Source organism: Lethenteron reissneri, chromosome 47 (assembly GCF_015708825.2).
Source record: "Lethenteron reissneri isolate LAM-NWPU_2019-01 chromosome 47, ASM1570882v1, whole genome shotgun sequence".
Taxonomy (NCBI): Eukaryota; Metazoa; Chordata; class Hyperoartia; order Petromyzontiformes; family Petromyzontidae; genus Lethenteron; species Lethenteron reissneri.
In genome coordinates, this window is record NC_083825.1 from 10161755 (window position 1) to 10183217 (window position 21463).

Sequence of the window (21463 nt, forward strand, 5' to 3'; positions counted from 1 at the left end):
GCAGTAGTAGCTACTACACGTGTAGTAGCTACTACACGTGCAGCAGCTACTCGTGGTGCTACTACACGTGCAGCAGCTACTCGTGGTGCTACTACACGTGCAGCTGCTACACGTGTAGTAGCTACTACAGGTGCAGCTACTACACGTGCAGCTGCTACTACTACACGTTACAGCTACTACACGTGCAGTAGCTACTACACGTGCAGTAGCTACACGTGTAGCTACTACTACTACACGTGCAGCTACTCGTGGTGCTACTACACGTGCAGCTGCTACACGTGCAGCTGCTACACGTGCAGCTGCTACACGTGCAGCTGCTCGTGCTGCTGGGATCGTCGGCACTGGGTGCAGCGGCTGGGGAGGCGTGCACTTCGGGCTCAGGGCCACCAAGGGAGATGCGGAGGGTCGCCCACTTGTTTGATTTGACGAGGGTAAATTATGGTAAACGAAGTGAGGCGATGTTTAATAATAATAAATTATGTTTAATGATGGTAAAATATGTTGTTTGTAGGAGCTACTGAAATAAAACCGATAGGAGTTTCCACCAGAATTGGTTGATGTGCTTACTTCGTGTATAGACGAGAGAATCCAAAATCATCACCAACTATGGAGTCGTCGATTTACTACGATGACCATTGCATCAGGCAAGTCCCACTGAGCGATGTAGCTCCTTTTCAGAAGCGACCTGCACATCACAAATGAAAGTTCAACGAAGTGGTTCATCATCACGTGGAAATGTAAAGCGGCCAAAATACTCTAAAGGCGTGATGTTAATCCTAAGTGGGTAGGGAAAAAACGAAGGACCCGGAGAAAAATCCACGTGGCAACAGGCAAACTCCAAATATACAGCAGGCGTCGGGGTCGGAATCGATCCCACGGCCTCCTGTATACCAGGCGAGGTAAATTGAGATTTAAAGCTTTCGTGGCTGCAGGGATTCATATTCTTGGATCTTTCGATAAAGTCACGTAGAAGGGAAATAATAAAATAATAAAAATACGACAAAATTCTCACGACGTTTCGGCCACAACACAAGCAGCCGTCTTCAGGTGAAGAACAGAGCTGTCGGAAAGACCGCGTCCTCACTAAGACTAAGAATACCAGGCGAGGGAGTGAACATCTTGCTGCTGAACGAAGGCTTCACCAACCCGTCTCCATGTTTATTTCTAGATTTGAAGCTTTCGTGACTGCAAGGATTCGTACTCTTAGGTTTTTTCGGTAAAGTCGCGTAGGTAAAAATAAAATGTAACAATGCTGTGACGTGACAACCCATCGAGTCTCTGCGCACGCGCGGATTTCGTCGCTCCGTCTCCGCAGCGGACGTGTACTTTCGGACGCCGCCTCTCCCCTCCTTGGCCGCCACTCCGCGGTCGTCGCTTTGTTAAGACTCCGACAATTGTGACCTCGTGGAAATTTGCCGGGGAACGTGCAGTCAGATATCTTGTGATGGATGGCCCGATTTAAGTGCGTGCTGTGGCGGTTGAGATCGCTGTCCAAAGACAAAGATCCCCCGTGTAGCCTCAAACAGACTGGGGGCAAGTGCTGTTAGTAGCGGCACCTAAGAAGGCTGTTACGGCACATGAGGGGGTGGCTGGTCAGCACCATGCTGGCCAACCACCCTCTCGTGGCCAAACCCCCCCCCCCCCACACCACCACCTCCCCCCGCTGGACAGACTGCCACTCCCGCCATAGTAACGTGGCATTTCCACCAATGGGATCGTCAGAAGGGTGCCACCCAAATTCCTCATTTGAAAAGGGAGGCATCCTCGACTTGACTTGAATAATTTAATCAACCCATCAACGCTATCGGCCGGCGTTGTGGACACGTGTGTACGTCACGAAGTAACACACACACGCGCGCGTGTCACGTGTCCCGTCAATTCCGTCATCGGACAACCGATGCGGTGAAACCTGAATCCGACGCGACGTGAGTGACATGAAGGCTCGTGGTGGCGACGATGATTGGTGGTGGTGAGATTTGCACCTAACGCGCGGCCGACCGCAAGACTTGCAGCCGACACACAAAGTAGGGCAGCAAGGACGCATCGATTAATCAATTACAATCGATTATTTTCTCTTTATGACGTCACTGGTTTTGCAGGAACACCCGCCAGCCACTAGAGGCGCTACAGCAATTAACACTGTAAAATAAATAAATAATCGACCAATTAATCGACTCGCAACTCGGCGAGGGAGGCGGAAATCGCTTGAGGGCACCCCGAGCAGAGCGCCGCGAGGCGCACTCCGTGTGCCGACCCGGGCGGCATCAGCACGCGCCGTGCCGCCTGACGGCACGGCGCCCGCTCACACCACGTGGCCAACAACAACAGTCCGGCTCAAGCTCTCAGTGTGGGGTAGGGGGGGAGATCTTTGTCTTTGACGGTGGTTTATGGTGGTAGCGGTGATGGAAGTGGTGATTGCGGTGGTGGTGGTGGCGAGGGTGGCGATGTTCAGGACAAGCCGTGACGTGAGCACACGCGAGTCGCACCACCCTCACCACCCCACGCACCACCCACCCTCACCACTCACGCCACCCTCACCACCCGCACCACTCACGCCACCCTCACCACCCGCACCCCCCTCACCACCCACACCCCACCCACCACACGCCCCACCCTCACCACCCGCACCACACAATCACACATACTAACATACAACACACACACGTACATGCAGATGCATACATCCACCACACACACCATCACACAAAGGTTTCCGTTCTCCACTAAGATATGGTGGTGATGTGACAATATCGCTTATGTCGGGCGAGGTGCACGTTCAGGCTGTACACAAAGACACAAACATCGACTTCTCACTTGAATCCCAAATCTGTTTATCCACACTGATGGATGGGCAGGCAGACGCGCGCGCTCTCCGACAGAAGTCACGTTGAGCGAAACACCGGGGGGGGGGGGGGGGGCAGCATCCACAGAGACACAGCCCCGCGAAGCGCCAATAGGAGTCATCATCCAAAGCACTCGCCCATTCACTCGTGCCGCTCGCACTCCGGCGACCAGTCGCTACTGCCGTGGTTAGGGGCCACACATCGAGTGCGTACGCAAGAATCTGTCAAAACTTGACCCATCCCCCCCCCCTCCCTGTACGCACGCGAACTTTTTACCCCCCCCCCCCCCCTCCGAATCCTAGAGCGGCCCATATTTAATCCACGCAGAAATGATCAAGGATGAATAACATTAACGCGTTTAAGCAAACAGATAGTCCACCGCCGGCTACATTAAAGAATTACGTCGCGTGCCCTGGCCACTGATGTTGTTGAGCTGCGTAACAGCTGCAGTCAGGGGCACGGTGGCACACGAGTGACCTCTCCCAGTCCCACTTCTCCCGGCAGTACTTGTCTCACAACTGAAGAAACTCAACTGTGGCTCATTTGAAGGCCGATGTAGACAAATTATTATCGAGGCTTCACCCCCCCCCCCCCGTTTCCTATGTGTACATTGTGAGTAGACCCCCCATACGCAAGCGTACACATTTGGGTTACCTCCCCCTCCCCCCTCCATGCGTACGTACGAGATGGATGGCCCCACGCTGCTGTTACCGTGAACTTTATTCATCGAGTCTCCCCACCACTCGTGTCGAGGCCTCGGTCGCGACCAGTCACCGACCGTCGCGTCTCGTCCTCGCCGTGCTTTCAATCGCCGTCACGAGCAAATCCTCTCGCCGCTTGCGCCCTCACACTGCTCCACACTTTGGCGTTTTCTCCCCATCGCCTCTCTTGCCTCCCCCGCACCGCCTCGCGGCGGCAATGGACAAAGTCCTCGTCCAGCAGCAGGTCGACGCGAGCGTGAAGCGCGCGGCTCGTGCACAGAGCGGACACGGCTCCATTTGGTGGCCCCGGAGTCAGTGACAGGACCGCGACTTTGCGATGTTCAGGGGCCCAGGTCCACCGAGAGGAGACCGACAACCATCGTCGACGACGCGTCGTCGTGTTGCGCACAGCACTAGGACAATGCCGTGCGAGCCAGACACGCGAGCCGACACCGTGGCTCTTTTGTAAAACATTGAATTTGAATAGCAGTCAATTGAAGTCGATGAATTGATGTCAAATGTATCATCTATTGGGGTCAATGACTATTGGGGTCAATGACTACCCCCCCACACCCCTCCTCGAGAAGGCGGGAAACCCCAGGCAAGCCCCGCCCAACAAGACGCGGCTCGCGGTGCCGATCACATCAAGGCCCGCCCATCACCTCCCGTCCAGCGGCACACCCCAATTATTTTCGTGTTCTCCGATTGTGACCAAACGGAGTAATCCATTACTTAAATAATCACGTGTCCCAACTCTTCATCGTACACAGGTGACTGAGCGTGTAGGCTAGCGGCGTCATTGAAGCAACTGCATTTTAATGCCACGCAATCCACAACACACGCAGGCGCGTCGTATAGATTAAGATGTATTCAGCCAATGAGTATTGATATATATACACACACGTGGGAGGAGACCGGAGCACCCTGAGAAAACCCGGCGTGCGAGGGGGCGGCACTCGATCCCCCGTGCAGATGGGAGACGGGTGGATTCGGCACGCGGCCGTACAGCCTTCTCCTGGCGAGCCACCGTAGCGGGCTCCTCCTCGACGTCGTGGTGGTGAATGAAGGGACTTTCACAACATTTGTGGGGTGACCCGTCAACCCTCGCTGTTGCCTCCACGGCGCTGGATATCAGGCAGCAGCCACGCGCGGCGTAGCCACCACTTCCCGGGGGGGGGGGGGGTCTGACACGAAACTGCCTGCTTTGTCCATCATCATCATCAGCAGTTATTGCACCATGTATCACAGAAGCGTCCTGCCTAGGCATCAGATGAGATTGGCGAATTTTACATGAAAATGTACAGCACAGTGTAAGGGAATAGTAAACAGAACCGCAAACGCTGTGATATCGAGTGTAACAAAAAGTGTTCAATGCAAAGAAAGGCAGTAATCAAGTCACATGGATGTGAAAGCTGGGCTCTGGTGATGACACACAGACACGCACACTCGGGCAAATACACACAGCCATATGCACACGAAGTGATACACGCACAGATACACAAATAAACACTGGGAGCGACACACACAGCCACACAGAGGGACAGACACCCACAGAGATACACTCCGATACAAACAGAGACAGGCACACTGAAAGATAAAGATCACCCATGTAGCCTCAACAGAGAGTTGGAGGCAAGTGCTGTGAGCACACGGGGGGTGGGTGGCCAGTGGCGACATTTACACATCGCCACTGGTGATGGCTGCGAGCAGGAATCGAAATTGGGTCGCAGTCTGCGAACCACTTCGCTTCCGCTCCACCACCGACACACACAAACACACGGACGGATAGACGCGCGTGCACGCACACACACACAGAGAAGCACAACACACACGCGCGCTCAGACGCATGCACACGCAGTCCCTGCAGGTGAATGAGTGAACCGCTCGCACAAAATTCGTTCACTTACAAGTCATCTGCCGATCACGTCAATCGACATTTCTCTCCCACACGACCAATGAACCATCCGCTCCAACGTCGCAAATCAAACGGACGACCACGCATGCGATCCACAAACCCATTTAGATCGAGCATCTCCCTCGAGATATGACGATGATCACAACAACAATAACAATTATTATTACCATTGTTCCCCCGAGCCTAAACGCCAACTTGAACTCTTTGTATTCGCGTCGCAAATCTCATTTTTAAGGACCGATCATTGCACTTAAAAGTTTTGCTTTAACGCAACAGCCACTTGCCCACTGCTACCAAACCGTTAAAACCATAAACATCTAAAAACCAGACCCTGGCGGCGGGGGTTGTGCTATCATGCCCAAAGCGAGAGACGGCACCGCCTGCATTGTGGGGGCTCGTTCCGAGCGTGCGGCCGCGTGCCCGGCACACCGGGTTGGGGCTCGGGCACGGAGCGCGGAGCGAGGACGAACGGGATCCCAGGGCGCTCTGGGCACGACCGTGGGTCAGGAATGACGTAAAAGGGAGCAGACTTTTCCTTCAAGTCAAGAGTTGGGATCCGGCCGGTTCTGTTCAAATCAAGGCTGATGGCGACACGGCGTGAACCAATACGTCATAACTCACGAGTTGTTATTATAAACTCATCCATTGGTCCCCTGCTCCTGTCGTGCTTAGTCCCTGCCTGCATCTCCCTACTCGCCTGTCTCCCTACTCGTCTGTCTCCCCCTCCTCCCTGTCTCTGCCACTGTCCGTATCTCCCGAACGAATCCCTCTACACCAACATCTCACCGCCCCCGGGGCCCCGTGGACTTTTAACGTCGTGCCGACGCTAAAAGTCCACGTTACGGATCCCCTCCGCATGAACGTGGCCCTTTATCCGCGTTTCCAACTGAACCTTATGTACATCGCTACACGTCAGAGGGACAGACATGTTCACGCGCGAGTAGCATCGTCTATAGTATAGTGCTGCGTCCATCCCACTTAGCCTCCTGTACATGACAGCTCCACTTCCTCATGCGCAGTGGCAATTCTAGGACCCAGTAATGGGGGCAATGGGGGCGAGTAACCACCTGATATGGGGTTTTGGGGCAAACTCCACTGCAAGGGGGATGAGACGTCTGTGGTGGTGGTGGCGGCGGCAACATCGTCAAGGATCTGACTCTAAATGGGGCGGGGGGGGGGCACACTGGGTGTTGGGAGGGGGGGCAGTGCTGCTCATTCGGGCCCCCGATAGAATTGCCACGGCTCACAGAGCACGGCTCACAGAACACGCGCTCCCAGCTTTCACAACTCCACCCATCTCAGTGGGAATAAAACGATAAGTATTGCACGCTCAGACACGTATGATATAACGCCGCTCCGACGCATTGGAGCCGGCACTCCGACAAGTCCCTTTAGCGAAACGACGGCGCGCGCCCGTCAAATAAACACCACGACGATGACGACGACGACGACGACAGCGACGGGAAACCCGCCAAGCTGGGGGAGGCCACCGGCTGCTGCACCAGGCCGGGGCGTCCCTCGCGCGTAATTACGAGTAGACAGCACTTGCTCGCTAATGAGAAAGGCTGCGCAAAACTTCGGCATGGCAGCTACGATCGCTGGGCCGGTGTGTGTGCGTGCGTGTACGGTCAAGTTGTGAGTCACGGTAGAGCTCGCGTGCAGTTTCTCTGCGCCAATATTCGCAAATATCCGCCGTGAAATAAATTCGACACACGTACATACATGTTTAGTTGGGGCGGCTTTGCGTGAGAATTCGCCGTTCCATTTTGCAACAGGTGACTCGGCTCCCGGTTTTGTGGCTCACCGACCCAGCCGTCGGTGACCCGGTGCGTGTGTGCGTGCGTTCTTGTGTGTGCGTGTGCGTTTATTTTGTCATCTCCTCCCAGCGATGCCAGGTCGGTGCCTTTCCCAGCAGCAGATAAATAAAAATAAAATAAAAAAATCACTCACGACCAGCATACCATAATTTTTTAAAACGATAAAAAAATGTTTAACAAACAATTGGGAATTATCTCTCCTGTCCCATCTTAGCCCGTCAACGGGGGAATTATGTTAGGAAACAGCTGCTGGGTGGCTCTGGGTGGTTCAGGGTGGCCCACTGGAGACCCACCGAGCTCCCACCGGATTTCAGCCGCCTGCGTGGAAACGGTCGTCAAGTGTGGGGAGTTGACGCGTTCACCGAAAAGATCAATTTGCGTCAACATTTTTTGGTTTCAATTCAGAAAATTTCAGCTTTAGGTTTTCCAAACACGACGACTGCTGGCGACAGGGCAGGAGGGAGCGCCGCCTGGCACGGGCGAGGGGGCAATCGAAGGGATTTCAAGTTTATTTGTTTGACCAAACGAGACCCTACGCGACGAGGACGGTCTCATTCGCACGAGCGACCTGGGTGACTTCACGTGAAGCCGCGTGACTTCATCCTCCGCGGCTGTTCTGCTCTGCGGCGCGACGTTGCTCTGCTCGCCGCCAGAGTTCCGCATGGAAACGCCTCGACGTGACGCCGATGCCACGACAACTGGAATATAATTGGGCGTAAAAAAGAACCGCATGCCCACCGCACCCCCTCCGCCGATCGCGCGAAGTACGGGGCAACCGTGGGTTACAGGGAGACACCGCCGGCGAGGCAGGGCCAGCAGCGTTCTGTCCGGCACGACGCGGTGGCGCATCATCAAGTGGCCACGCGGCCATCACGTGGCCACGCGGCCACGCTCGCCGCCGTCCCCGCCGCTGCCGCCGCCGCTGCCGCCACCGCCTGCAGTGCCACCGCCGCGCTCTGCCTGCAGGCTGGCGTGGCAAGCTTGGCACACCCGGACCGGCGACATCAGCTTCAGCCGCCGGATCTCCGACTGGTACTTGCTGCACCTGCGTGGGGAACACGGCAAGCAGTGAATCGTCACGTTTTTGTTATGAAGAAATGTTGAAAGCGTTGATGCATGAGCTCTGTCTGTAACTGGGGGGTGGGGGGGGCGAGATAACTCTCATAATGCTGATCCGGTGTGAACACAATTAGAGTATAAAGCTGTGCTGCTCTTCGGGCCCTACACCAGAGCAAACAAGGAATATTTGCAAATATATAATTGTCCTTCTATATTTTGAACGCAACCACAAGCTAGCTTGGTGGTTCTTCTGGCTGTATTGGTACGTGGTTGACTGGGTGGCTAGGTGGCTGGGTGGGAGGTTGTGTGGGTACGTGGCTGACTGGGTGGGTGGCTAGGTGGCTGGGTGGGAGGTTGTGTGGGTACGTGGCTGGCTGGCTGGCTGGGTGGCTAGGTGGCTGGGTGGGAGGTTGTGTGGGTACGTGGCTGACTGGGTGGGTGGCTAGGTGGCTGGGTGGGAGGTTGTGTGGGTACGTGGCTGGCCGGGTGGCTGCTTGGTTCGTTGCGTGACCAGCTGGCTTGGGTGGGTGCCCAACCTCTGGCAGAAGAGCTGCCCGCAGTTGCGGCAGTGGTGCCGGCGCTCGGTGATGGAGAAGCGCGTGGCGCAGGCGGCGCACGCGTCGCCGCCCTCGTCGCGCACCCAGTGGTCGGCGGCCGTGCGGCCGGGGCTCTCGCTCACGGCCCAACTGAACACGCGGCCTCGCGCGTCGCCCACCAGCACGCGGCTCTGGTCCCTGCGCACGCCGATCGTCAACCGCCACCATTCGCCGGGTAAGCGCCGGCGGTGTCGCCGCGGTGCTTGCGCCGGGCTAGGCGTGCGCTCTTGAGGCCGTCACGAGACGAGACTCGGGTGCCCGTGGGTTGACTGACCGAGATGATTGGCAGATATGCACAACCTGTGCTGCCCACTGTGTCGACACCCACGCGACAAAGACCCCCCGTGTAGTCGAAATCGGCTGTTCGGGGAAGTGCTGCGAGCGAGCACGGCACGCAATGGAGTGGTTGGTCAGGACCACATGAGGTCCTCATGTCGACAATAAGCAGTTCGCCAACCACTTCACTACCGTTCCACACACGCACACGTGCACACACAACACAACGATAAAAGCGAAAATTGCATTGGAGCTGGGACGATGGGTCAATGCAAAGGCTAAATGCGCAGCCCTGCAATAACCTGCTCACGCCACTGCTGACAGACGTGCTCCCACTCGAAATCTGACACAATTTGTCCAAATTGCGGCCGCTCGAAGGAAAGTGACATGCAGGAAGGATCGGACGTGCGGCATCGCGTCACGGTGGGTGGGACTGCGCGCGCGCGCTCACTTGGAGATGGTGAGGGCGGTGACCTCGGCCGGCTGAGCGTTGTCCTTGCGGTCGAACGCCGTGTGCATCGTGAGCCTCCCGCACAGCACCAGTTGCCGCTCCCAGCAGAAACCTGCAAGTGGCACAGCCGCGTCAATGACCATCGTGCCGTGCCATTTCCATGTGCCTGCTATGGTGTTAGAGACGCGTCATAATCCAGCACTGTGGAAGCAGCGAGGCTTCGCGGATCACGCAAATGTTGCGAGACTCCCTTCCCGTGAGCGTCGAGGAGGAGCCATATCCTGGCTCGCCAGAAGGCCAACCCAGCTATGCCACTGGATACTCAAGTGCGAATTAACGTATAAACAAAAACATTTATGAAATACCGAATCAACGAGGAACTCAACGAACAAAAGAAAGACCAAATAGACAAATGACCGAACGAACGGACAAACGAATGAACGAGGTGCCGAGACCGGCACGAGTGCACGCTCACCCGACTTCAGCTTGCTCGCCGGGCTCTGCGTTTCCGGCGGAGGCTGCGGCTGTGATTGCGCCAGCGCCTGGTTTTCAGGAGAGGCCTCGGAGCTCGCCTGGGAGCTGGCGCGGGAGCGCGCAGGGTCTGCGGGGCGGCCCAGGGCGGCGCCGTCGCCGTAGCTCACCAGCACGTAGCCGTCGCTCTCCTCCACGCTCAGGTTCTGGGACCAGCGCTTGGGGTCGTCCGAGGCCGGGACTGAGTTCCGCACAGAACGCTCCGTTTAAGGCCATCGCATCCGAGCACAAAGGCTTACGGCAGGTGCTGTAATGAATTAGTTGTTTCTACTGGAGCGCCTGTGATGCTGGGGCATCTACACCATGACGTACATCTCATCTCAAACATTCGAAAGGGCTCCCCCCAGTGGCAGCTGTGCATGTGTAGAACAAGGTGACTCAAGATCTGACATTAGTCTGCCTGCCAGTAGAGGGTGATGATTGTTACAAGTGAGCACAATTGAGTACTGTAATTTGTGGGTATATTTTTCAAATTTGGCAAATAGGGATTGGCACACAATGGCCTACTTGTTTTGAATTACATCACAGGAACTGTAACGTTCACTTTGAAGCAGACGGCGCCTAGTATTTTATGGTAAACTAGCTGTACTACCCGGCTTCGCCCGGGACTTGGATCCACCACGCCTCGGCCGCCTTTGTCTCCCCAGTGGCGATGTTCACACACCACACCAGTTACTCGTTTGAGGCTGAGTCGACCTAGGTGAGGCCCAGGAGCGGTTTAAATATTCGTTACCAGTGGTGGCCGTGAGCGGGAATCGAACTCGGGTCGCCGGGTTCGTAGCGCGGTGCGCTAACCACTACACTACAATGCGTGACGCTTCCACATGCGCGGGTCACGTGACAGATTTGACGTCACAGCTCACTTGCCGTGCAAAAAATATCAGCATTATTGAGCTCCCCCCCCCCCCCCAAAAAAGTGTATTTTTAGAATTTGTGCATGGTGTACAGTCTGAAAAGTACCCACATGGCAAATTTCCAGTTTGTTGCATGTCGGGAAGTACGCTAAACATTTTGAACAGACACACATATTCACAACTTTGCCTTTAAAATATATGGTAAATATACCTGGGTTAGATAACAATAGCTTGGTCACATAGTTAAGTGGTCTAACCCAAACATCCATGATTAATCACACGGATCCGATTCTTGATGGCGCGCGCGTGCGTGCAGCTATGTGAATGGCGAGCGACCCGTTGCCACAGGGAGCGCTGCAAGCGGTGGACACGCACCCTTCGCGTCGCCCGTGCTCCAGGGCGCGCTGTGCCGCTCCGTGCCGCGTGGTTGCCGTGGCGATGCCGAGCGGTTGCTGCGGGCGTCCGCGGAGCTGCTGCACTCGTCCCCCTCGGACTCGCTGCTCTCATCATCTGCACCGTCCGTCACTGCCGGGGGGGGGTACGGGGGGGAGGGGGGGTAAATGGGGGAGAGGAAAGAGCAAGAGGACATCCTAAATAAAACCATCATCTCATCCAAAAATTAACCCCCCTCTCACCGATAGTGCACCCCCGTCTCACCGATACGAGACCCTGGTCTCACCGATACCGGACCCCGTCTTACCCATACAGTGCCCCTCCATCTCACCGATAGGCTGCAGTGTGGAGGGCAGCGGCTGCCTCTCCGAGAGCCTCGTCTCGTCCTGTGCGATGATTTCTGGAACTTGGACAAACTTCATGCGCCACATCTGCGCACAACAGGCACGTGCACACAAATGACTCATATCGCCGCCCCAGCTGACTTCGCCGATCCAAGGTCAACTGAGTATACGTATGCTTATAAGGGGGAGTAGTGGTGCAGCGGTTAGCGCACCATGCGAGGACCACGGCATCTGACTTTGATTCCCAGGCCGACACAACCTTTAATGGGTACCTGGCAAGGTGTGGAAGATCAGCGCTGGGGAGACCGCACATTGTGCCTAGCCTTGCGCAGGTGCTGTGGCTACGTCACCGCCACCCGGTAGCGAATGGCGGACGCTGTTGTTGTGCGAGTTGAGTCTCGGTAACGTCAATAACCTGGTTAACATCGCGGGTTTATTCACCACAAAGAGGTGCCATGCGCCATCTGTATCACTGTATCTGTATCACAGTGGATGTTAAAGACCCTGTGATGCGAATGGCAAGAATAGGCCATTGGGTTCCAGTGTCACGGTCCAATTGGTCAAAAGTAAAAAATCATGCAGTAGATCACTCAATTGGAATCTACTATGCAATCATTGCTCCCTCCTGCAGGACCCTCCTGCAAAAGAGTCATGAGACTCAGCGAGTCTTTCCCAAGTAAAAATAACAATAATGCCGTCACAGGGCGCAAAGTGACGGGGGCGGGGTGGAGGTGGTGGCGACTCACGCGCACGACCCCGTCCGAGTGGCCCGTGACGATGACGTTGTGCGGGTCCCACTCGCTTGTCTCGGACACGCAGCAGCACAGGATGTGCTGGCTGCGTCCACCCGCGCACGTGTTCACGCTCGCCACGGGGTCGCCGTTGATGCTCCACACAAACGCGTGCGTGCCGGCGCACGACACGATGTCTCCCTGCCACGTGGGGGGAGGAAGAGGATACAGGAATGCACGCGCACACAGTGCAATAAGCGTGACGCACACTGCAACAAGCTTGACGCACACTGCAACGAGCACGTCACCGTCTATGGGAATGGTGCGAGTCGGTGGGCCCTCAACGCGTGCTGACCCCCCGCCCTGCGTACGTGACAGGACAGCGTGCGTGCATGTCGGCCGTGGGGGGGGCGGCACTCACGGTGAGCTCGTTGATGCAGAGCGCCGACACGGGGGCCCGATGGCCCCGCAGCTGCGTGACGAAGGTCAGCTTGTTGAGGTCCCACACGCAGCACGTCTGGTCGCGCGAGCCGCTCACCACGATGTGGTAGGCGGGCGACGCGGCCAGGCACGTGACAGCGTCCGTGTGGCCATACAGCGGCTGTGGGCGACAAGTGGGGACGAGTGGCCGGGGTTAACGGCCTCACTCAAAACTGCAAAACCTCTCTCAGCGTCCGGCAACCTCTCCAGTGCTGATGTTGACACACCACACCAGGTACTCAATTCGGGACAAACCGTACTTGGTGGAGGCACAGGAGAGGTTCAGATTTCACTCGTGGCTGGAAACTGAACCTGGGTGGCTTCGTAACGCAGTGTGCGTACCAGTGCGTCACCATTTCCCCACCCCATCCCCCATATGTCCATGAAGCCACATGCAAAGGCAAAGATTCTTCCTATAGCCTAAACAATCCGTTAGGAAAAGTGTGTCCGTGTTTGTACCCGTGCGCCCGTGTGTGTACCCGTGTGCGTGTCCATGTGCGTGTCCGTGTACCCGCCCATGTACCCGACCGTGTACCCGCCCGTGTACCCGTGTGCGTGTACCCGTGTGCGTGTACCCGTGTGCGTGTACCCGTGTGCGTGTACCCGTGTGCGTGTACCCGTGTGCGTGTACCCGTGTGCGTGTACCCGTGTGCGTGTACCCGTGTGCGTGTACCCGTGTGCGTGTACCCGTGTGCGTGTACCCGTGTGCGTGTACCCGTGTGCGTGTACCCGTGTGCGTGTACCCGTGTGCGTGTACCCGTGTGCGTGTACCCGTGTGCGTGTACCCGTGTGCGTGTACCCGTGTGCGTGTACCCGTGTGCGTGTACCCGTGTGCGTGTACCTGTGCGCGTGTACCTGTGTGCGTGTACCTGTGTGCGTGTACCCGCCCGTGTACCCGTGTGCGTGTACCCGTGTGCGTGTACCCGTGTGCGTGTACCCGTGTGCGTGTACCCGTGTGGGTGTACCCGTGTGCGTGTACCCGTGTGCGTGTACCCGTGTGCGTGTACCCGTGTGCGTGTACCCGTGTGCGTGTACCCGTGTGCGTGTACCCGTGTGCGTGTACCCGTGTGCGTGCCCACCTGTCTGAGCGTGAGGCGGGCGCGCTCCTTGGTGCCACCCTGCTCCAGCTGCCACACGCACACCACCGTGCTGCTGCCCCCCGTGACCACAAGGCGCGGGTTGGGGCACACGGCGCACAGCACGTGGCCCCACTCCCACAGGCACTCAAACACCACGCAGCACTGGCACGCGGTGGTGGGGGGGGGGACACAGGAGGGAAACACGTGGGGGAACAGAAATATTTTCATTTGAGAAAAGAAGTTGGTGAAGATGGCGAGCATAGACATTGGATAGTAGTGAAGAGGTGTAATTGCACATGGCTACGAATGTTGAGGCGTGATTATGCATGGCCACGGATGGCCAACAAACACAAGGGGCGGGGTTACGGCCGTACACAAGGGTGGCGCTCGCACCGACGTCCGCATGTGTATCCCCCACGGGCCCCCCCTTGGGGGCAAGTCCTATAAAAGGTGATGAGCCGAAAGGCTCGGGAGTCGGGACTCAGCTTTAACCAGAGAAGAACGAAGACCTGCTAGTATAGGCCCCGGAGCTCCCCTGGCTCGCTGTCCTTCTAAGGGCCGACCAGGGCAAGCCGGTGGCGTGGCCCCGAGAGCCCAGACGAAGCTGGTCTGGTGACTCAGGGAGCCGGGATCCCAGCTTAACCAAGCTGGGACAGATAGCCTCCCCTAGTCCCGTAGTGGAGGAGTTGGTATAGGCTAGAGGGGTTAGCTGTCGAGAAATCCCTGTAGCCAAGTGACCTGTAATAACTGTGTTGGTGTAATAAATAAGTGTGCCTCCGATCCTGTCGTCAAGCCTCCATATATACTTACTACAGTAGTACAGGGGTAAGAAAGAATGCGGGTGATGGGGCAGGTGCAGGGTGAGAGGGTGCAGGCGATGGGGCAGGTGCAGGGGGTGGTGGTGCAGGGGGCACCTTCTCCGACTCGTAGCTGCCCAGCTTGCAGCTGAGGTCTGCGTAGCCCCAGGAGAACGTGCGGTTGAACTGCGGCGGGAGCAGTGTGCGGTTCTGCTCGGTGGCCAAGACGCCCTTGTCCGTGCAAACGATGTGACCCACAGGTTCCTTGAGCTCTGTTATTCATTCAGTCATTCATGCCATCATTCATTTGTTAAGCTGTCCATTCAGTCGACAGTTCATTCATTAAGTCCATGTGATTTAATGAAACCTCCCCTAAATCAATAATTTAGTAAATCATTTAATTAGTTCCAGTGTTTATTCGTTCAATCCTTCTTTTTTGAAGTAATTCGTTTTGTTGATAAGCCATTTAATCATTCAGGCCCCCATTCCTTCAAATAATAATGTAGTCCCTACATCCATTCATTCTTTCATATTGTTTCAGCTCACGTCATTTATAGTTGTTTCAGCTCAGCGGTAAGTGAAGAACGCTTATCAACATCGTATCGCTTACTCGGATCATGATAATTGTTCAATTTGTGTGGGGCTGTGCCAGCCGGTGGAGGGTCTTACGACACAGATTTCGTCAGATCATTTCAGCTGCCGAACCTGAAAATGTAGTATAAATCGCGCGGGTACCTTTGACGGGCGCAAGGGACGGCTTCAGGTTGTCAAGGTGATGGAAAAAGAGGCGGTCTGGGACCCCACTGCCACCCCCCGCCGTCGGGGTCGCGCCGGGGTTCTCGCCGTTTCCACGGCAACGCACGCGCTTCGGGGGGTGCGGCTTCCGGAAGAGCTACGCAAACACCGTCATCATCATCATCATTATTATCAGCACAGGCAGCTTCAACAGCATCAGTGGTAGTTTCATCATCATCAGCTTCAATCATCATCAGTAGTAGTAGTAGATTCAGCATCATCACCACCATCATCGTGAGCAGCATCATCATCATCCTCAGCAGCAATAGCTTCAGAAGCATGAACGTTTGCATGATTATTTTTCTGTGAGGTCATTAGTGACCGAGCTGAGACCATCGACTCGTTCGCTGCACTTGAGAACCCGGTGTGCTCACTGTGGTTGGATGGCCAGAACCTCGATTCGATTCCAGGTTTTCAGTGGCGCCGGCTCAGCGGCTCTGACCTCAAGGCCACCACCGCCACCTCCTCCACAAATCAGCCGACCAGAAACCAGACTGAGACCGAGCGGCGCGGGTTGAGGTCACGGTCACCTGCTTGGGGATCTGCCCGAAGTTGTTGATGAAGCCGATGGTGGCGGTCTTCTTGAGCGGGTCATTGATGTTGTAGATGTCCACCTGGCCCTCGTAGAAGAGGTGGTGGAACACGTTGACGGCCTCCACGGCGGCGGGGCCCTGCTGTTTGTAGCCGAACACCAGGTCGATCCACTCGTGCAGGTGCGCACTCACGTAGTCGCACTCCAGAGCCTGATCGATCGGGGTGGCGTGGGGATGGGGTGACACGATGGCAGGGTGACGCAGCGGCGGGCGTGACAACGGGCCGACACGGCGGGGTGTGTGACACGGCCTCTATAGAGGAGGCTCGTAAAAGATGCTACAGGGCATTTACAACAACAGCGGAGGGCAGAAGAGCAATGCTCACAACACCGAGTGGAGCGCGGGGTAGCTAAAATGCAGCTAGTTGGCACAGTGGGGGGCACAAGTGATGCATCTGCCAGTCATCTCAGTCAATCATCCCATGAGACCTGGGTCTGTCCCGTGACCTCCTGCCAGCAGGGCTTCGACACTTCACCTGACGCGCCGTAGTGACGTAACTGCCACTTCGTGGCGAACGGCGGCTTTTCTCGTTGTTGTTGGAGGAAGGATATTTACAGCGAGAGCAGTGGCATAGATGTTGAGTGTGCAGGCAGTGCAACTGCACCGGGGCCCAAGGGCCGAAGAAAGCCCAGGCGTCGGGCTGGGAAGCGGTTGTGAAATTGGACGGGGGACGGGGGGTGGCGTGGGTGGGGGGCCAATGTCACCCGCAGGACCCACCTGGCGGTGCACGCGGATGAACTCGCGCGGGTCTCCCTTGGCCCAGGCCGGGAGGAGCACGTCGCCCAGCTTGATGCCGTTCTGCTTGCAGCCTGCCAGGGCACGGATGGCGCGGAGACACGCGTCAGCTCAGTGCTGCAACGAAACTCAGCGCGGCGGCCGATGGAACACCGAGAGCGGCCGGAGCTCGCGGGGGCCTGCGGGCCGAGCACGCTCTCGCACGCCGTGCGGCTAGTGGGGGCGACCGTACCCGCGTGTTCGGTAGACAAGGAGTAGCTCGACGCGGCATTCAGAGCTGCGCGCGCGGGGGCTGCTGCCGCCTGGGATTAGGACTCTGGGAAATTATTTTATTTGCGTTAATTTAATTTAACATTTATTTATGTTTATGCACTGATTTTTATTGCCCGCATGCAGTTGTCTCTTCTCTGATTTCTATTTGGTTGCTTTTGCTCTGATTTCTATTTGTTTTTATGTTGAACTTGCGTATAACGAGAGTTTTCTCTTCTCATGTCTACGTGTCCATCCTCTTACATCTCCGTGTGCAGAGTGAGGTAATCTTCCTCCACTGCTCCCCTTTCATCGTACCCTCTCGATTTTCTCCCCCTACTTCCCCACACACTCCCTCTTCTATTCCTCCATTCCATGATCTCATCGTGAAACTCTTCGGGACCGACCCCCGTCCCCCCCCCACCAGCCTCTGAACGGGAAACCTCCTGAAATAGAGTCCCAAGACTCAACGAGGCCTTCCCGGGACAGACAAACAAACGTGCGCCGCGTAGCGACGGCGCGGCAAGTGGCCGGGTGCCGTGGGGGGGGGGGGGCGGCTGACCCAGGTCAAAGTTGTTGCTGTTGAGCAGGAACTCGGGCAGGTAGAAGAACTCGGGGATGAGCTCCTTGACGTCGGCCATGTTGTGCTTGGAGGCTGAGAACCAGGCGTCGCGCACGCTGTGGAACATGCGGTCGGCCAGGTCAAAGTGTCCTCCCTGCGCACGACGGACAGGGGAGGGGCGTGAGCGGCCGTGCTCCAAGCGGCCGGTGACACGGCTCCGCGCAAGGCAACGAGGATTGGTGGATCACACGCACGTTCGTGAAACTCCCCACTACCTGCGGTCTGCGAGATCTCCATCTCTCCTTGGCTTGCCAGGTTTTTGTGGCGGTAGAGTTTGTGGATTGAAATCCCATTCACACGTGTGGGTTTTCTCCGGGTACTACTCCAACGTATGCAAACACTCATTAATGGAGTTGGCCAAACATCCCGTTATAGGACCACAGAGCTTGGCAATTGTTGGTTTCGGCTCTGGCTGCTCTCCTGCTCGTCTGTGGTTTCCCACGCCTTGAATCTCTCTCTCTCTCTGACAGTGAACACAAACTGCGTGCCGCGTAACGCTGCTGGCAAGGCGCAGCCCTGACATTTCTTCCTCACGCCACTGGTGGCGCTATCGCGAGCTCTAGAGACCCCAACCTTTTTGGCAACATGGACCGATTTCGTGGAAGACAATTTTTTCACGGACGGACAGGGGTGGGGTTCACCATTGGGTCTTTCCCCCTTTTCAAAGAAGCTCTCCAGCGACGTTTGTTTTTTACTCATTGTGGCTAGGGGTTAGAGCTTGTGGGCTTACCAAAACTGTGACTGAGACAAGTGCGGAAAAGAGTGGTCAATAATAGAACAATGGGGGCGGGCCAAGGGCGGACTCACCGCTCACCTCCTGCTGCTGTGGGGCCCGGTTCCTAACAGGCCACGGGCCGGTACCGGTCCGTGGTCCGTGGCCCGGGGGTTGGGGACCCCTGCTCTAGAGGGCATGGCCATACGTCTTCACAGAGGTGGAAACACCCAGACTTTAATCCCTCCACAGCACTACCTGCCGATCAACTAACTCTGGCGGTAGTGGACTGAAGAAGCTTTCACTGTTGTCTCAACCGTCCCGGCTGTGAATGGAGTGAAGTAGCGTGGAGGGAGGGGGCACAAGGTGGGGACGTTGGGGGGGGGGTGCACGGGACCTGCAGGCGGAGGAAGGTCTGAGTGAATGGCTCCATGCGCAGCAGGTACGACGCAACAATCATGGCCGACGAGTAGTGCGTGCCGTAGTGGTACGCTGGCGTCTCTCCTGCACGCACGCACACACGCGGAGACGCACACATGCACGCACACGGGGACAGTCGCACGGAGAGTGTGACGACACGTGCAGCGTCACGCATGGAGTAGGTCGTGCATGCGGTGTCACGCCAGGAGTGTGGCACGTGGATTGTCACGCACGCAGTGACACACTTTGAGTATCGTGCGTGGAGGGTTGCACAAGGCGTGAGGGCTGGTGCGAGTGCTAGGGTTAGTGTTCGGGGTATGCTTATGGTTAGCGTTGGTTCTGGTGTTGGTGCTAAGGTGGGTGTGTTTGGGTTAAATGGAGGGTGAATGTGAGAGCGAGTGTTTATGCAAAGATAACCGTTAGGGTTAGGGACACGGTTCATACTGACGCTAGTGCAAGTGTTGGGGCGAGTGTTAGCGCGAGTGCGGGCTGTGTGTCTTGGCGAGGTACCGGTGGGGTCGTCCCAGTCGCGGTAGCGCTTGCGGTACTGAGCAAGCCGCTCCTCCGTCTGGGCACCCATCGGCTTGGAGAGGTCGCGGAACGTGCGTGGATTGCTCAGGTCCAGCTCCTGCGTGCACGGCGCCACAGAGGGCAACTCAACTCAACGCAGCAGCAACGAAACTCTATGCAACTCAACGCTCGTGTTACACCCGAGCGAGCGAGCGAGCGAGCGCATGGGCAATCGTGCGAGCCGGTGAGAGCGTGGGTAAGCGGGTGAGCGAGCGGTCGAGCAGGTGAGCAGGCGCGTGAGTGGGCAAGTGTGCAAATGAGCGATCAGGCAGGTGAATGGACAGGCAGCACACTTGCCGACCCCGAACAGGCTGAGGTGGCTGAATGTGTAAACCCTATGAGCGCACGCTCACTTTCTAAGTCAACATTTAAGTAAAAAAGATTGTTGTCAAAATGTTTACAAAGCACTTCGGATATCGGTGGATGGTAAATGGGTTCAGGCACTGGCAGCCTTCCGCTTACAGTGCTTGGGTTGGCAAATGTGTAGATGAGCGGGTGAGCCAGTAAATTGAGCGGGCGAGTGAGCGAACAAGTGAGTGATCCGGTGAGCGAGTGAGCGGGCGAGCATGCAAGAGAGCGGGCGGCCGAACAAGCAGGCGGGCGAGCAGGGTCACCCCACCTCGGAGTCGTAGTCGGCCAAGATCCAGGGAAAGACAGGGTACTGCATGAGGTCGTTGTAAGAGCGCCCGGCCAGCGTGTTCAGGTGCATCAGGTACTGGAAGTTGCTGATCTCTCCGCGCTGTTACAGGCGAGAGGTCAGAACGTCACGTACAGCAATGAAGCAAATAGAAATGAGAGAAAAAACAACTGTATCAAGTGAGATTATTGAAAATATTGCACGAACATAAATCAACGTAAAATAATAAAATCCCTGCAGTGAAAGTCGGTTTTGACAGAGAAACACTGAACAGAAAGAGGATGACAATTGTACGAGTGTGTAAACAGACAAGGGGATGTATCAAGTGTGGAGTGTCAGCTCACCTCCCATCGCTGAGTCACAGACTTCTCCCACAGCGTACTGAGCAAGCCGGTCCTGAAACGAGATACACAAAGATCCCCCGCGTAGCCTTAACAGACTGTCGCGACGGGTGCTGTTGGCGAGCGCCTGGGAAGGCCTGCACGGCACACGAGGGAGTAAGTGGCCAGCATAGCACGCCCGGCCGCCTTTTTCTCCCTCACGCACAACACGGTCAGCGCAACCGCCCACGGAGCCCGGCGAGAGCGGCAGGCGCAGTCACCGCCAGCTCGCATGCGCGCAGGTTTGCTTCCTTCTTCCTCGCGGCACCTTCCACCAGCGGGACGCGTCGTGGTCCAGAGATTAATCAAGTTAGGACAAAACAATGCACACACATGGATCCTGTAAGGCTTTGCAACGTGCGTTTGCCTTCACTAATATTTCGCTGCGAGGACAAAGCACATTTGCATATTTGCGAAGAGTTCTGGCTCGACTCGCGAGGTTTTTTGACAGTGCTTTAATAAATGTCGCCGAAAACTCTGCGGCAAGTCCCTGACCCAACCCCGCAAGTTTACACTAAAGGTTTATTCATTTGTTTAAACAGTAAACCTTGGACTGGTTTTGACTTCAATCTCATCAGCAGGGTCGTCTGGTATTACAGGCGAATGCGGTGGTGAGGTGCACGTTGCTGGTGACTGCTCCAATACAACTATGCGTACCCTGGTGGAACAAGCAGTCTCCACTCAGCTAGCCTGGTTGCCGTGGAATGGCTGACAACGTTAAACGTACAATTGTAGCCCGATTGTCGCTTTTTTTTTCAAGCTCCGTGAAAAGATTAGGAGAGGAATCGGCAGGCACCCTTCCAAGAACAGTGGGGGACCCCCCCCCCCTGGGAACACGTTTTGCAAGGAATCATGTCTACATTAACCACACATTACTTGTGGT

The 21463-nt window shown here is 56.2% G+C and overlaps 1 protein-coding gene across 1 annotated transcript in view; it reads right to left on the reverse strand.

The window, feature by feature from the left end:
* Nucleotides 1–3130: 3130 nt before the first annotated feature.
* Nucleotides 3131–21463, reverse strand: part of LOC133354437 (WD repeat and FYVE domain-containing protein 3-like) — a 50847-nt gene continuing 32514 nt past the window's right edge. Inside the window, 18 exon segments of the mRNA XM_061571257.1 lie at nucleotides 3131–8321; nucleotides 8872–9069; nucleotides 9659–9770; nucleotides 10134–10370; nucleotides 11419–11568; nucleotides 11768–11867; nucleotides 12527–12712; nucleotides 12933–13112; nucleotides 14071–14232; nucleotides 14985–15139; nucleotides 15603–15759; nucleotides 16193–16405; nucleotides 16973–17064; nucleotides 17802–17955; nucleotides 18971–19077; nucleotides 19504–19621; nucleotides 20183–20302; nucleotides 20545–20596. Coding sequence (XP_061427241.1) covers nucleotides 8147–8321; nucleotides 8872–9069; nucleotides 9659–9770; nucleotides 10134–10370; nucleotides 11419–11568; nucleotides 11768–11867; nucleotides 12527–12712; nucleotides 12933–13112; nucleotides 14071–14232; nucleotides 14985–15139; nucleotides 15603–15759; nucleotides 16193–16405; nucleotides 16973–17064; nucleotides 17802–17955; nucleotides 18971–19077; nucleotides 19504–19621; nucleotides 20183–20302; nucleotides 20545–20596 — 2668 coding nt within the window. The 3' untranslated portion in view covers nucleotides 3131–8146.